The sequence below is a fragment of the Perca flavescens genome, chromosome 20 (assembly GCF_004354835.1).
Source record: "Perca flavescens isolate YP-PL-M2 chromosome 20, PFLA_1.0, whole genome shotgun sequence".
Taxonomy (NCBI): domain Eukaryota; kingdom Metazoa; phylum Chordata; class Actinopteri; order Perciformes; family Percidae; genus Perca; species Perca flavescens.
In genome coordinates this window covers 26139428-26156347 of record NC_041350.1, presented here as the reverse complement: position 1 = coordinate 26156347, position 16920 = coordinate 26139428, and the positions used below count along the sequence as shown (strand labels likewise).

The window sequence follows — 16920 nt, the reverse complement described above, 5'->3', positions numbered from 1 at the left end:
TCCGGACAGCGGCAGTCTCTTTTTTTTTCTTTCTCTCCCTTTTCCGCCGAGTGGCACGCCCGCTCGCGGTGTAAAACGCATGTCCGCGCTGTTCTCCGACATGCACTCTAACAGTCACTGCTGATAGATGGCCTTTTGTACAGCCATGTTTTTGTGAAGTTAAAATACCACAAACAACACAATATCTCTAAAAAGTATGTTAGCATTAAGCATGTACAACAGTAGAGAACATGATTCAAAGCACAAAAAAAAAAATAAGGTCTGGCACTTGACCTTTTAGCCCAAGCTGGACAGTGTGTTCTCTTGTTGGTCTCTTGCTCAGAGACTGCTGTGACGTTACTGGGCGATGAAGCAAAGAAACGGAGATCTCCACACGCCAAATGACATTTGGAAACTGTGGAATTCATTGTGCACAAAACACATTTCCAGTTATGTCGGGTAAAGCTTTTTTATTCTATTCTACAGTTCCGTTTTTCTGTTCTGTGTCTGGTTAAATCGATTCACTCTCCCAAATTGACATACAGTAGAATGATGAGCTTAAATTTCAGCTATATCAAAGGCAGCCGGATGTGAGGGACAAAACAACAGCCCACTGGCACTGTAATAAATTCAGACGCAGAACGAGAGAACAAGTAGGGGAAAAGGGGGTCGAGATATTGAGAGATAATTGGTGACATCCATTTTGGAAGTGCAGCCTCTTCATGCATTAGCAAATCCCCCCCCCACACACTCTTTGGTGCAATGAACACAAAGTTCACAACGGGTTCAACCTCTGAGCGGAGAGGGACGGCTCTAATTGGAAACAGTCAGTCGGATTGTCCCGATGCTAAGCTGTTGGGCTACACGGACACATACAGATGCCTCAGGGCACTGTTGGCACAGACACACATTCACATATAGAAGGGAGACAACAAGTGGTGGAATGTGACTAAATACATTTACTCAAGTACTGTACTTAAGTACAAATGTTGAGGTACTTGTACTTTACTTGAGTCTTTTCTTTCCATGCCACTCTCTACTTCTACTCCGCTACATCTCAGAGAGAAATATTGTACTTTTTACTCCACTACATTCATCTGACAGTTTTAGTTACTTTACACATTAAGATTTTTGCACACAAAACACATGTAGTTTATAAAATATGATGTTCTAATATAAATTAAACTAGCCAACAATATATAGACCTACAAGTCCAGCTGAAATGATTAGACCATTAAACACTTAGCTGATTGATAGAACTTTTTGGATCGTTTCCAGTTTCTAAAATGTGAGGATTTTTCTGCATTGTGAACTTTTAATACTTTTAGGTGCATTTTCCTGATGATACTTACATACTTTTACTTAAAGAACATTTTTAATGCAGGACTTTTACTTATAACGGAGTATTTTTTTTACAGTCTGGTATTAGTACTTTTACTTAAGTTCAGGATCTGAGTACTTCTTCCACTACTGCAGACAACACTCGTGCACAAACAAATGCGTGTTATCAGGAATCAACAGTTCTCTTCTGCACTGTTTACTTTAAGCTCCATGTTATTTCTCCAGCAGGAGGTAGTTTAAAAGTTCAGAGTTTATCTGTCCTCTATGAACTGTGGGAACAATTCAGAGGTGCTTAATGTTCTGCACAGTACAAGCAGTCTATTCTGTTTTTTATTCTAATGTTCCGTAATATAACAAAAATAACAAAAATTCCACTTTGATTACATTTATTGCTGTTCCAGTTCACTAGAAAGAGGGAGGTGGGCTGTTACCAGTAATTCTCTCTCCTTATCAGAACAGGCAATAAGTGAATCATTAAACCTGCTTTTTGTCACGATGACTAATTCATCGCGCCACAGAGCCCGATGTGACCTTTAACGTTCATTACAGTGACATATATTGATTTATTTTCTTGACACGCACAAAGAAAACGCAATTGCTTTGCTGAACTTTCACATGATCCGGAGGGAGATTCTTGTCTGATTGAAACGTTGTTCAAGATAAAGTTTTAGTCGCTCAAGCTTTAGACAGTTTGCGGCACCTTATTTTTACCGTACCAGAATTTGTTTGTATTGTGTAATTTTTAATGCATTATCATTCCCATCCAACGCAACAGCAGCGGGAGGACTGAGTTTAGATTTCTTTTATTTAATTTTTTGGCCATTTTTAGGCCTTTATTGACATGACAGCTGAAGAAATGAAAGAGGACAGAGAGGGGGGAATGACATGCAGCAAAGGGCCGCAGGTAGGAGTCAAACACGGGCCCGCTTCGTCAAGGACTAAACCTCTATCTATGGGTGTGAGCTCTACCAACTGAGTTATCCAGGTGCCCAGGGTTGAAAATGTTTCTGTTATTGGGAAGAAGTCAAAAATCCAGCAACACTCGTAGTATTAGGAACAAGTTTCTTGTGAGACCAACACGTTTCGGTTTGTACTCCTCATCATACAAGAGATTAAAAGAGATGCAGCACTGAGAAACCTTACTAGGCCTTACTTTAGGCCTTACTACCTACCCAGGGAATTTGAGCAAGTGTTTGTCACTTGTTGTATATATACATTGTATATACTGTTGTATATATTCATCCCCGTGCCCACAGTGGCCAAGTTAGAAAATATCGCACCTGATGCACCCAAATTTATACTTATATACTATAAAAAACGTACTGCCTAACTACTACCAATATGTCAACTGTCCCACAAGAGGAGAAAGAACACTTGACCTATGCTTTGGGAACATCAAAGAGGCTTATAAGGGCTACGCAAAACCACCAGTGGGGGATTCAGACCCTCGCGTGATTCATCTCGTTCCATATTACAAACCGAATCTTAAATGCAGCAAGCCCGAGATAGACAATTAATAAGTGGAGGTCACGAGGCGATTGTGAGCCTTAAAGGCTGTTTTGACTGTTAAATATGGGACACCTTCTTTGACACTTGCAGGGATCTGGAGGAATTAAACTCCGTGGTGACAGATTATATTCAGTTTTGTGTGGACTGTTCTGTATCTGGAATTCCAGATAAAAACATGATGGGTAATGAGGGGTAATGACTGAAGACCGGCATGGCAAGGGATGTACACAACGATAGGGAAGGAGGTGAGGAGAAGCCACATTAACACAAATAGAGATGACCTGACCCTTGCAAATTAACTAAAAACTTTTTTATGCAAGATTTGATACATCACATTTCTCCTCAGAGTGTAATTCTATCAGACAACAACTTCATTGTGGCCCTCCCCTGGTTGTAACAGCTGGGGAGTTGCATAAAATCTTCAAAAAGATTGATCCAAAAAAGGCAGCTGGTCCTGATAAGATCAGAGGAAGGGTTCTTAAGGAGTGTAGGGAACAATTTAGCAGCTTTTTCAAATCTTCCTTGACACACATTACATTCCAAACGCATGGAAAACCTCACTGATAGTGCCGGTACCAGAAGTGGCAAAACCATCTGCTTTAAATGACTATTGTCCAGTTTCCTTAAAGGTCCCATCGCATGAAAATTTCACTTTATTAGGTTTTTTAACATTAATATGCGTTCCCCTAGCCTGCCTATGGTCCCCCAGAGGCTAGAAATGGTGATAGGTGTAAACCGAGCCCTGGGTATCCTGTTCTGCCTTTGAGAAAATGAAAGCTCAGATGGGCCGATCTGGAATCTTCTCCTTATGAGGTCATAAGGGGAAAGGTTACCTCCCCTATCTCTGCTTTGCCCGCCGCCGAGAATTTGGCCCACCCGAGCAAAGTGGCAGTCGGTCAAGGCCACACCCCCACCCTCCACCTTGCCCCCCCTCTCCTTTCAATAGCTACAGACACAGAAATGGCACATACTAAGGAAAGCTCATTGTGGGACTGGCTCTAGTGGCTGTAATTCTGCACCAAGGCTGAATTTGGGGAATGAGACTTCAGATACAGTATTAGGGGACCACTAAGGTCTATATAAAAGAGACTTCAGATACAGTATTAGGGGACCACTGAGGTCTATATAAAAGATACTTCAGATACAGTATTAGGGGACCACTAAGGTCTATATAAAAGAGACTTCAGATACAGTATTAGGGGACCACTAAGGTCTATATAAAAGAGACTTCAGATACAGTATTAGGGGAACACTAAGGTCTATATAAAAGAGACTTCAGATACAGTATTAGGGGACCACTAAGGCCTATATAAAAGAGACTTCAGATACAGTATTAGGGGACCACTGAGGTCTATATAAAAGAGACTTCAGATACAGTATTAGGGGACCACTAAGGTCTATATAAAAGAGACTTCAGATACAGTATTAGGGGAACACTAAGGTCTATATAAAAGAGACTTCAGATACAGTATTAGGGGACCACTAAGGCCTATATAAAAGAGACTTCAGATACAGTATTAGGGGACCACTAAGGCCTATATAAAAGAGACTTCAGATACAGTATTAGGGGACCACTAAGGTCTATATAAAAGAGACTTCAGATACAGTATTAGGGGACCACTAAGGTCTATATAAAAGAGACTTCAGATACAGTATTAGGGGACCACTAAGGCCTATATAAAAGCATCCAAATAGCACCATGTCATGGGACCTTTAACCTCTATTGTAATGAAAAGTCTTGAGAAGATGGTCTTAAAACATGTTCTAGGAGATGTGTAAGGTGCTATTGAACCTCTACAATTTGCATACAGGACAGAAAGGAGCACTTATGACGCCCTATTGTATATGCACCATAATATTTATTGTCATCTTGATCAGATAAAGTTTATTATTATAGATGCATCACAAGAGCTTTTATAGTTACAGGCATTACATTTGCTTGCATTTATTAAGTGTTTATATACTGCTTATTAATGCTAAATAGGGGGGCTAAATCACAGTGTCAGAGGTTCATTTTTACGCCTTTTGGAAATACACCTTTGAGATAGAAACCCAACATGCTTCTCTCTTTTTTTTCTGATATAACCACTTCCTTGGCTGGGTTCCATAACTTCCATGCCTAATTAAAAGAAAGATGAAATGCGATGCTTCATTTCATTGAAATGTGTTTCTACAGGATTAGTTACATCATTCCTTTTGATAGCAGAGGGTTGACCTCTCTTCTTGACTGTTTCCCCGTTCCATGCACCCTGGTAGTAATTAACGCTGTGCCATGAATCCCTTCTCTACAATTCATCTTATTAGTAGGGGGCTGTAAGTTCCCGTCCTAATTATTCAGAAACATAAAGGCTGTCGAGGTATTTAACAATCTGGTTTACATAGAAAGACTGTATCATGGATAAATGTGACCGTTTGATGTTAAAATTCTCTCCGCCAATCACCACTCTGAGTGAAATGTAATGGATTATGATATGCATTAAAATACTGACTTAAGGTTTACTCCTCGATGCAGTGGGCCCGGGATTTGACTCCGACCTGCGGCTTTGTTGCATGTCATTCCCCCTCTCTCTCCCCTTTCATGTCTTCAGCTGTCCTGTCAAATAAAGGCCTAAAATGCCCAAAACATAATCTTAAAAATAATATGACTTAAACCTGTTAAATTTGCCGACCTTACACCAAACGACTTTTCAAGAGATTCCACTGTCCCAGACAGATGAGAGTCTTGCTAGAGTCGGGGCACACTCGTTTGGTATAAGGAAGTCATAAAACTCCGTCCGAGCTGTCTTTTTCCCATCTTGACGTTCCGACAAAATCAAATGTGTTTGATATTGTCATAAGTCATAAGTCTTGTTAGTAAAATCTTCTAGTCCAGAGATATTCAACAGGGGGGTCCTCAGAGCAACTGCAGCAGGGCCTCCAAATTATTCATTTTTTGATAGTTTTTTCTAAATTTAAAATGTCTTAACATGAATCCAACATATTATTAACAAATATAAATCAGCCTATTTGTGAAAACACCGTGATGATAGGCTTCCTGGCCTATAGGTAAGATTGACATCCACAGATACAGGTACTTCCAAAAGATTCACTGTGCCACACGTATGTTTAATATTACATTATTTATAAAATCATTCAAACAATTATTTTAATAGCTTAGTATTCTATGCACTAAAAAGGCTATGTGTAAAGGCTTTAGGCTGCCCTACATGTTATTGTAGGCCCAGTTTAATACAATATATGTAGTTGGGGGAAAGTCTCTTTCAGTTAAGGGGTCCTTGGTTTAAGACCCCTCATCTAGTGTGTGACTAAAGTTGACATCATGACAACCATCTCACTCACACTTTAGTCTTTTCAAAGTCTTTTCCGAGTCTTCTAGTGTATGGTAGGCACACATTCCAAAAATTCAGTCATGTCTCGATGGTAATGTGTCTGTGTGTCCTCCTCCTCCTCCCATGCAGGACCATACGCGAGTGGTCAGCCCCATCATCGACGTCATCAGCCTGGATAACTTCGCCTATCTGGCTGCCTCCGCTGACTTGAGAGGAGGTCAGGACACAACACACAACTCATGTACAGTAACAGCTGATAACACACCGCTGACACCAGTCAGGGAAAAGCCCTGTTTCGCAAACTCCCTCCACATATGACATCACCATCTCTGACTGAAAAATTCAAAACTCACGATAGAAATTGCCAGATGAATTAGTCAATCTGATAAATAAAGTTTGTGAGGTTTTCATTCACGGCAGTGAACTTTAAATACGAATTTCTGTAAGGACACGTTGCCATAATGGGTATGAAATTAGTTCCACTATAATCAGTTAGATACTCTTATCTGGCTTCTTCTTTAGAAGACATTTCATCTCTGTTTTGCTCTCTTTCTCTTCAGGATTTGACTGGAGTCTCCACTTCAAATGGGAGCAGATTCCCATCGAGCAGAAGATGGCGAGGAGCGACCCCACGCAGGCGATCAGGTGTGTCTACAATTGTCCGCTCGTCATCATCCCTATTCCTCTTTCCATAGCAATGCCATAATATTGATTCTAAACCTGAAAAATTCATCATGGACCTACGTATTGTATAGGTATGAAATATTATGGATTTGCATTAATAAATCAAAGAACAAAAACAATCTTGCGCAAAATACAAAACAGATATTCGTCCTCCTAGATATCCCTTACCTCAGTGATTCAAATTATGCTCATACTAAAGTTAGTTATAGGATTACTTCTCTTTTAACAATAAAATGTTGGCCTGTCTTTTATTTTCAGTCATGTAGGAAGATTTGTCACATCTGTTGTTTGCAGATTAAATTGATTTGCCCATGGCAGGAAGAATCAGCTGCTTGGCCCCGGCTACTGTAACCCAGTGTTCTTCCTGCTCTCTTTGCAAGTTGTTTGTACAACATTTAAAATGTTAACATATTTTAATTACTGGAATTGTTGGGTCTTAGTAAATTATAGTGTGGTCTAGACCTACTCTATCTGTAAAGTGTCTTGAGATAACTCTTGTTTATGAATTGATACTATAAATAAAATTGAATTGAATATAAATATAGACATAAGGACCCTCTACAAAACCACCTTCAGGCCTTTATTTTGTCATCTGATATTAGTCTTGATTCCCAAACAAATGTTCAATCAAAAATAGCACAAAGCAGTTAACACACAGTGTTATCTTGGGTGTAAAAAAAAAATAACTCGAGACTTGTACCAAATGACTTGAGACTTACTTGAGCCAAGATGACTTGGTCACAACACTGCAGTACAGTAAAAAGATGTAAATGACTCCTCTCCTCTCTACTCTGCAGGACGCCTGTCATCGCTGGTGGGATTTTCGTCATGGACAAGAGCTGGTTCAACCACCTGGGCCAGTATGACACCCACATGGACATCTGGGGAGGGGAGAACTTTGGTCAGCTCACTGATGTGTTTGAACTTTTACTTGAATTAGAAGAATGACTTTTTATTAATCATCATCCGCAGGAATTCTGCAAAGAGTCTCTTTAAATGTTCTGTACTCGACATTCAGAACATTAATACAGCAGCAAACAACCAAGTAGTCAAAAGAATTTAGCATTACAGAACCTTAGGAAATGGACAGATTCCGAACACGAACACACACGCCTAGTTACTCAATAATGAAGACGTAGAGTAGGATATCTTTCAACTCAGGACAGCGCCACTTCTCACACATACAGATAGGATTGGAAATGAGAAGTTGTGATTGGTGTATAGGATATGGAGCAGGGGACTGACAGCGACATAACCAATCACACTTTGACAGACGCTCCACTTAGCACCAACTGCAGTGTTTAATTTTACATGAATGTAGCCTACTGGCAGTCTGGCACACGTGGGTGCTCAGTATTTTCCGTGGGTGCAGAGCACCCACAGTATCGGTGCCTATGCAAACAACTGTTTACTATGTAAAGAAAAAGTGTATATATTTTGAGTACAGCTGCTTTAAATTTGAACACAAAACCAAACTTTACTCTGCCCTGCAGGACAACTTCAGACATATACTGTAAAATAGCAAATATTCCTAATTATATTTATTAATGCTAATTTTCTAATTTTACTCCATTACATTTTCTTCAACTTTCCTTTTCTGAAAGATATTTACATTTTGATATGTGGACTTTTCAAGAGTTGGCCAGAAGAGAAGTAGGTTGACAGATGATTATACACTTACTTTACAAAATACAAGCATACTGAATTGGAATATTAAATCAAATCCCTATAATTAACTTCTCTGAACTTCGCACAGGTCACTGATTTTTAAAAGGAAAATCAATTGAGGAAAAATGGATTTAACCTGGTGGCAATCATTAGTGTACTTTCAGTAATTAGAAGAACAATGATTTTTCTATTCTCTGTAAAGAAGAACAAAGAGTCTTGCGCTCACTTGGATAAACATCACTAGTTTAGAACAAAAACCCAATGAAGAAAAGAATGCTTATTCTCAGGGCTGTAGTACTGGAGTCCGAACTCGTCTTGGACTCGTTGGTATTTGGACTCAGACTTGTCTCAGACTCGGCCATTGGACTCGCCAAATATTCTAGTTGGTCTCGACCGAGTCCAGCACGATATACTTCTGTTCTAAAGTAACTTCCTCCTTCAAAAAAAAAAAACCATTGATGAACTCATCAGAAAACAGGTATCAGTTTAATTCAAAATCCATCTGGAAGAGGCATCGAGATTGGTCGCCATGTATACACCTGGCTGCATCATATACCTCAATCATCATATACATCAATCAGTTTCATTTTGGCCACAGACACAATGTCAGCGAGCACTTTGTACTAGGGGTGCACAATATATCGACTCAATATCGTTATCGCGATATTACGTTGTGCAATATTATACCCGAAGTCTCGCGATAATTACGCGATATTTTGTTTACGTTGCATCCCGTCCGACATGTAACCAAAGAGTATAGAAGCAACAAGAGGAGAAACTCAATAGAACATTGTGTTGCATTCAGTCCAAGATGGCGGAGCTGCACTCAATAGACTCTTCCTTTGCAAGCTGCAGCACAACGTTCTTTTGAGTTTAGCCTCTTGTTACGTCTACACTCTTTGAAAACCTCTCGAAAAATACGCTTCACTTGGTAGCGTTGCAATTCCCCGACTCATTTCCTGGTTCTCCTTCTCCATAAACAACATGAAATCAAGGAGAGGGTTAACTTCTCCTGCTCCAGATTTCCCACCGTGTTCAGAAAGAATAGGGGAGACACTTTGGTTCTCTCACTAAAACGTTAGAGTCGCTACTCACTCCGAAGAAAAACGCCGTCACTCTCTCACTTCTTCCTCGCTCTACCACACACACACACACCGGCTGGCTCGACGCACACACCAGCGGAGAAGTATAAACAAACATCAGCTGCGTGGAGCACCTTATTTAGGTGCCACTTAAATGCCTGCGCTTCTCTCTGATGATCCAAAAACGGACGTTAGAGTGAACTCAACTGAAACATCGCCGCACGGGAGGCTAGTTAACAAACACTTGGCATTAGCGTTAGCTAGCTAGTTAGCGCTACACCTGACAGCAGGTAACGTGAGCCTACCGTTAGCTAGCAGTTAACCGAGCATTTTAACAGAGTAAAAAATGAGGTTAAAATGCTGACAGCTAAACGGTGAAGTGTGTCTGTATTTCACTTGAGAGAACTGTAACACCAGACTGTAGCTGCCGTTGTCTGAAAAACAGCACAGACTGAGCCTCGCCAGCCTCGTGCTGCATTCAAAGAAATTGTAAAATACGCTTTCCCATACAGTGTTTGGCCCATTGACATATATATAAGGTTTGGCCTCGCCAGCCTCGTGCTGCATTCAAAGTAATTGTAAAATACCCTTTTCCCAGGCAGTGTTTGTTGTTGTTGTTGTTGTTAACAAGAATTTACTGGTGAAATAAGATATTGTTATAAGTTATTGTTATTACATTTTTAATAAATCATTACATTTTAAATATATATATCATTCTTTCAATTCAGGCAACATTTTAAATGTAGTGTTTTAGCACTGGGAAATATGAAATCTATTTTTGATGTGTTTTCCCATAACTTTGGTAATTTTACATATGTTTAAAAATATCGAAATTAATATCGATATCGAAATATTCATTATCGATATCGCAATATCACATTTTTTTCGATATCGTGCACCCCTACTTTGTACTATGGATTCTTCAGCACAAGTTAAAAGTGCAAGAATGGGAACATTTCCATTTTATATTTTAAGTAAATAATGTGGCCTAATTAGACTCCTTCTTTCTATGATCTTGACTGTCATTTGGACTCAGTCTTGACTTGGACTCAAACCTTTTGGACTCAGTCTTGACTTGGACTCAAACTTTTTGGACTCTGTCTTGACTTGGACTTGATCCTCTTTGGACGTGGTCTTGACTCGATCTCGACTAGTCAAAGGTCGACTTGACTACAGCCCTGCTTATTCCTCTTATTGACTGCCATGTTTATTTAAAAAAATAAAAATAAAAAAAAACAGCTGTTTCCAATGACACTGCTGTCATGAACACACAAGTAATAATGAAAAATTATAATTCAAGTCATTAAACTGGACATTTTAATGTCTTAATTTCATGCATTGAGTCAGGGTTGGCTCTGGGCCACCGCAGATGCTTCTGGATGCTGCAGAAGCCCAGCAGCCCGCTCTCCAAAACGCCAGTTATGACCTTGGAATTTGCAAGGCAGCACAGCGTTAAATTATCTGCAACAGCAGCTTTCATTCTGATGATATACAGCTTATAAGCATCTGCTGCTTAAGAAATGTAGCAGGTGAACATGGCCATGCCGAGATTGGGATGATGCAGATCACACAGACTGACAGAGAAACAACTACCTGCCTGCATACTTGACCTCATCCTCTGTCTGTTCTGTTGCAGAGCTTTCTTTCCGGGTGTGGATGTGCGGGGGAAGCCTGGAGATTCTTCCCTGCAGCCGCGTGGGTCACGTGTTTAGGAAACGGCACCCTTACGACTTCCCAGAAGGCAATGCCCTCACCTACATTAAGTGAGTGGGTTGATCTGTTAGAAACCTGACGTCCTGTCTGCTGTACAGCGTTATTGCACCGCAAAGCGACCAACCAGCTGCCAAGACAGTCTTTTACTCAGCCTTAAGTGTCACATGAATCAGCACAGTTCAGTGTGAAGTGAAAGAGCTTCACACGTTTTACATCTTTGGGCTTTTTGACTCAAGCGGCAGTGAGAGATGAGTAAGTAGGTAAGAACTCAATAACTCCTCAGTCTTGAAATAGTTGTTCTTAGTGTCCAGGATACTGACAAATATCCAGATTTAATATTTACATTATATATATACATATATATATATATATATATATATATATATATATATATATATTTAATATTTTCTATTTTAAAGTTTTCTGGATGAACGTGCAGCAAGCTGCAAGGAAACATTGTGATCCGGCAACAAAACTGAATAAAAATTCTATAACGTAATAGGCTATTTTTGCTGTTTGAAGTTGTGACCGGAGCTGCATTTTCCCCTAGCTGGCTCACTGTCACACTGAACACTATACTGATATTTAACTACAGTTGGCAAGGCAACTAGTCACCCCCACCTTTCAGCATTCAGCACGATATCGGTTTCTTACTGTTTTGTGTAAATCTCTCGTCTAAAAGATACTGCTGCTAGTCTGAAACGCACAAAACGGTCTCATGTGCCTACAGTATTTGTCTTCATTCACAAATACATCTAGATTTTAAGGAGGATGACATTCCTGCTGGAGATGTGGGGACATATTGTGGCATCTGAAGACTTGTGTGTTTGTGTGTGTGTGTGAGAGACTAGTCATTAGAGCTGCCTGCAGGAATGGCAGCAGCACTGTCATTACTGTGTCTGAGCAGGCGTTGTGTGTCTGTGTCCACGCAGGAACACCCGGCGGGCTGCTGAGGTGTGGATGGATGAGTTTAAACAGTACTACTACTCTGCAAGGCCGTCAGCCCAGGGCAAGGCCTTTGGCAGGTCAGTCCATTATACTGTCACCCTCTTCTCTCAACTTTTGAATGTATTTCTTCGGATACCATGTTTATACATCCTTTAATGTATTAGTCATCCATCCATCCATCTTCGTCCGCTTATCCGGTGTCGGGTCGCGGGGGGAGCAGCTCCAGCAGGGGACCCCAAACTTCCCTTTCCCGAGCAACATTAACCAGCTCCGACTGGGGGATCCCGAGGCGTTCCCAGGCCAGGTTGGAGATATAATCCCTCCACCTAGTCCTGGGTCTTCCCCGAGGCCTCCTCCCAGCTGGACGTGCCTGGAACACCTCCCTAGGGAGGCGCCCAGGGGGCATCCTTACCAGATGCCCGAACCACCTCAACTGGCTCCTTTCGACGCAAAGGAGCAGCGGCTCTACTCCGAGCTCCTCACGGATGACTGAGCTTCTCACCCTATCTCTAAGGGAGACGCCAGCCACCCTCCTGAGGAAACCCATTTCAGCCGCTTGTACCCTGGATCTCGTTCTTTCGGTCATGACCCAGCCTTCATGACCATAGGTGAGGGTAGGAACGAAAACTGACCGGTAGATCGAGAGCTTTGCCTTCTGGCTAAGCTCTCTTTTAAATCACAACGGTGCGATAGATTGAATGCAATACCGCACCCGCTGCGCCCGATTCTCCGACCAATCTCCCGCTCCATTGTCCCCTCACTCGCGAACACAACCCCAAGGTACTTGAACTCCTTCACTTGGGGTAAGGACTCATTCCCTACCTGGAGAAGGCATTCCATCGGTTTCCTGCTGAGAACCATGGCCTCAGATTTAGAGGTGCTGATCCTCATCCCAACCGCTTCACACTCGGTTGCGAACCGATCCAGTGAGTGCTGAAGGTCGCAGGCCGATGATGCCATCAGGACCACATCATCTGCAAAGAGCAGCGATGAGATCCCCAGCCCACCAAACTGCAACCCCTCCCCACCCCGACTACGCCTCGATATCCTGTCCATAAATACTACAAACAGGATTGGTGACAAAGCGCAGCCCTGGCGGAGGCCAACCCTCACCTGAAAAGAGTCCGACTTACTACCGAGAACCCGGACACAGCTCTCGCTTTGGTTGTAAAGAGATTGGATGGCCCTGAGAAGAGACCCCTCACCCCATACTCCCGCAGCACCTCCCACAGTATCTCCCGGGGACCCGGTCATACGCCTTCTCCAAATCCACAAAACACATGTAGACCGGTTGGGCATACTCCCAGGCTCCCTCCAGGATCCTTGCGAGAGTGAAGAGCTGGTCCGTTGTTCCACGACCAGGACGGAATCCGCATTGTTCCTCCTCAACCCGAGGTTCGACTATTGGCCGAACCCTCCTTTCCAGCACCTTGGAGTAGACTTTACCAGGGAGGCTGAGAAGTGTGATACCCCTATAATTGGCACACACCTCTGGTCCCCTTTTTAAAAGGGGAACCACCACCCCAGTCTGCCACTCCTTTGGCACCGTCCCAGACTTCCACGCAATGTTGAAAAGGCGTGTCAACCAGGACAGCCCCTCCACACCCAGAGCCTTGAGCATTTCTGGACGGATCTCATCAATCCCCGGGGCTTTTCCACTGTGTAGTTGTTTGACTACATCAGTGACTTCCGCCTGGGAAATCGACGACAATCCCCCATTATCCTCCAGCTCTGCCTCTAACATAGAGGGCGTATTAGTCGGATTCAGGAGTTCCTCAAAGTGCTCCTTCCACCGCCCTATTACCTCCTCAGTTGAGGTCAACAGTGTCCCATCCTTACTGTACACAGCTTGGATGGTTCCCCGCCTCCTCCTGAGGTGGCGAACAGTTTTCCAGAAGCACTTTGGTGCCGACCGAAAGTCCTTCTCCATGTCTTCTCCAAACTTCTCCCACACCCGCTGCTTTGCCTCTTTCGGGCCCTTCGGTACCCTGCAACTGCCTCCGGAGTCCTCCGGGATAACATATCCCGGAAAGACTCCTTCTTCAGTCGGACGGCTTCCCTGACCACCGTTGTCCACCACGGTGTTCGTGGGTTACCGCCCCTTGAGGCACCTAAGACCCTAAGACCACAGCTCCTCGCTGCAGCTTCAGCAATGGAAACTTTGAACATTGTCCACTCGGGTTCAATGCCCCCAGCCTCCACAGGGATGCACGAAAAGCTCCGCCGGAGGTGTGAGTTGAAAGTCTGTTGGACAGGGGCCTCCTCCAGACGTTCCCAATTTACCCGCACTACACGTTTGGGCTTACCAGGTCTGTCCAGAGTCTTCCCCACCCTCTGACCCAACTCACCACCAGATGGTGATCGGTTGACAGCTCTGCCCCTCTCTTCACCCGAGTGTCCAAAACATACGGCCTCAGATCAGATGAAACGATTATAAAATCGATCATTGACCTTGGCCTAGGGTGCTCTGGTACCAGGTACACTTATGAGCATCCCTATGTTCGAACATGGTGTTCAAGTATAGACAATCCATGACTAGCACAGAAGTCCAACAACAAACAACCACTCTGGTTTAGATCAGGGAGGCCGTTCCTCCCAATCACGCCTCCAGGTGTCTCCATCATTGCCCACGTGTGCGTTGAAGTCCCCCAGCAGAACAATGGAGTCCCCCACTGGAGCCCCATGCAGGACTCCAGTCAAGGTCTCCAAGAAGGCCGAATACTCCGAACTCCTGTTTGGTGCATATGCACAAACAACAGTCAGAGTTTTCCCCCACAACCCGCAGGCGTGGGGAGGCGACCCTCTCGTCCACCGGGTAACTCCAACACAGCGGCGCCAGCCGGGGCTTGTGAGTATCCCCACACCCGCCCGGGCGCCTCACACCCTGGGCAACTCCGGAGAAGAAAAGAGTCCAACCCCTATCCAGGAGTATGGTTCCAGAACCGAGACTGTGCGTGAGGTAAGCCCCACCAGATCTAACCGTAGCGCCCACCTCCCGCACCAGTTCCGGCCCTTCCCCCACAGAGAGGTGACGTTCCACGTCCCCAGAGCCAGCGCCTGCTGCCCGGGTCTGGTCCGTCCGAGGCCCCTGACCTTCACTGCCACCCATGTGGCATCGCACCCGACCCCAACGGTTCCTCCCACAGGTGGTGGGCCCATGGAATGGAGAGGGAGTTGCCACGTAGCTTGTTCGGGCTGTGCCCGGCCGGGCTCCGTGGCAAACCCGCCACCAGGCGCTGGCCGACGAGCCCACCGCCTGGGCCTGGCTCCAGACGGGGCCCCGGGCTTCCTCCGGGCAGGGTCACTCCATCTCTGCTTAGCTTTTTCATTGGGGTTTTTGAACCATTCTTTGTCTGGCCCCTCACCTGAGACCACTTTGCCTTGGGAGACCCTACCAGGAGCACAAAGCTCCAGACAACACAGCCCTCAGGTTCACAGAGACACACAAACCTCTCCACCACGATAAGGTGATGGTTCACGGATGTATTAGTCAGGCGATCATTAAAATAGTTGTTCTAACCCACGCTCATAATTTCCATAACACTATTTATAAGTTGAGTCTGTAGGTTCAGCCGAGTTCTGCGTCAAGATCTCATTTTTTTATCATCTTTCTTTCTCTCTCACTGCCTCATATTCTCCACATATCCCTTTTTCTATTTTCTCTTATCTACTGTGTCTCTCTCTCTTGTGTTGCGCTTCCTTTTTGTAGCATCGCAGACCGCCTGACGCTGCGGCGGAAGTTGAACTGCAAACCTTTCCGCTGGTACATGGAGAACGTCTATCCTGAGCTGAGGTACGGCACTCAGACTGAGCTGTAATCGCTGTCCTTCATCTTGGACAGGTTGAGTCGTGCTCTCTGTCCAATCTTTGTCTATGTATAAATACTTAGAATAATTATGTGAGTCTGATATATTCTTTTTTTCCCCACAAAAAAAGTTGAAATGTTAATAATTCTTAACATTGTATCTACTCTTTCATCACATTGAAAAATCCAGAATTTATGAATATGCAGATATTTTTTAATTTAAAAAGTTGAACTGGACTGAAGGTGTCTCCTGCTTCAATATAAAGTCCATTATCATCGTGGTTCAAGTTCAACTTCAAGTTTCCATATCACACTTCCTCATGTCCACACATACACGTTTAAACTCAGATTTAAGGCGAGCACAGAGAGTGCAGTGGAACATCCGAGTTAGATTTTTGAGTGGAGGTATACGGTATGCCTGCAGGTTATCCTGGAATTCATGGACAACTTTTATGCCTGATCTGTGACTATTATTTTGTGCTCAAGAGGGCCAAAGTTTCCCTTTAAATACCATTAAAAACCAACCAATCCAAAATACTCGTGAATTGAAAATACACAGAAAATCTGTTCAGCGTCTAATAATCAATCGAAAGAAACACACGTTTAGAGAAAGAAAAGACACAATCATAAATGCAGTCAAAATGTTTTCCTCCCTCCCACTTAAATCAGTAAAGACCTTGCAAATCCTTCGGGTCGTTATGACCCCCAAGTTCAGAACCAATGATCTAAATATATGTGCTATGGATGGGAACAACCGAGTGTGGTATCAGTGTTTATCCCAGCAGCTTGTTTGCTAAGCCCCTGCCTCTCTGGCTCTATCTGCTCTGGGTCGTTCTTCCAAATCACTGTGGCTTCTCCAATT

At 43.4% G+C, this 16920-nt stretch overlaps 1 protein-coding gene across 1 annotated transcript in view; it reads left to right on the top strand.

The window, feature by feature from the left end:
* galnt16 (UDP-N-acetyl-alpha-D-galactosamine:polypeptide N-acetylgalactosaminyltransferase 16) overlaps positions 1-16920 on the top strand; it is a 57728-nt gene that overhangs the window by 34270 nt on the left and 6538 nt on the right. Inside the window, exons 7-12 of the mRNA XM_028565749.1 lie at positions 6288-6375; positions 6719-6803; positions 7640-7743; positions 11229-11355; positions 12238-12330; positions 15963-16046. Of these exons, the coding sequence (XP_028421550.1) occupies positions 6288-6375; positions 6719-6803; positions 7640-7743; positions 11229-11355; positions 12238-12330; positions 15963-16046 (581 nt within the window). The remainder of the gene's footprint in view (positions 1-6287; positions 6376-6718; positions 6804-7639; positions 7744-11228; positions 11356-12237; positions 12331-15962; positions 16047-16920) is intronic.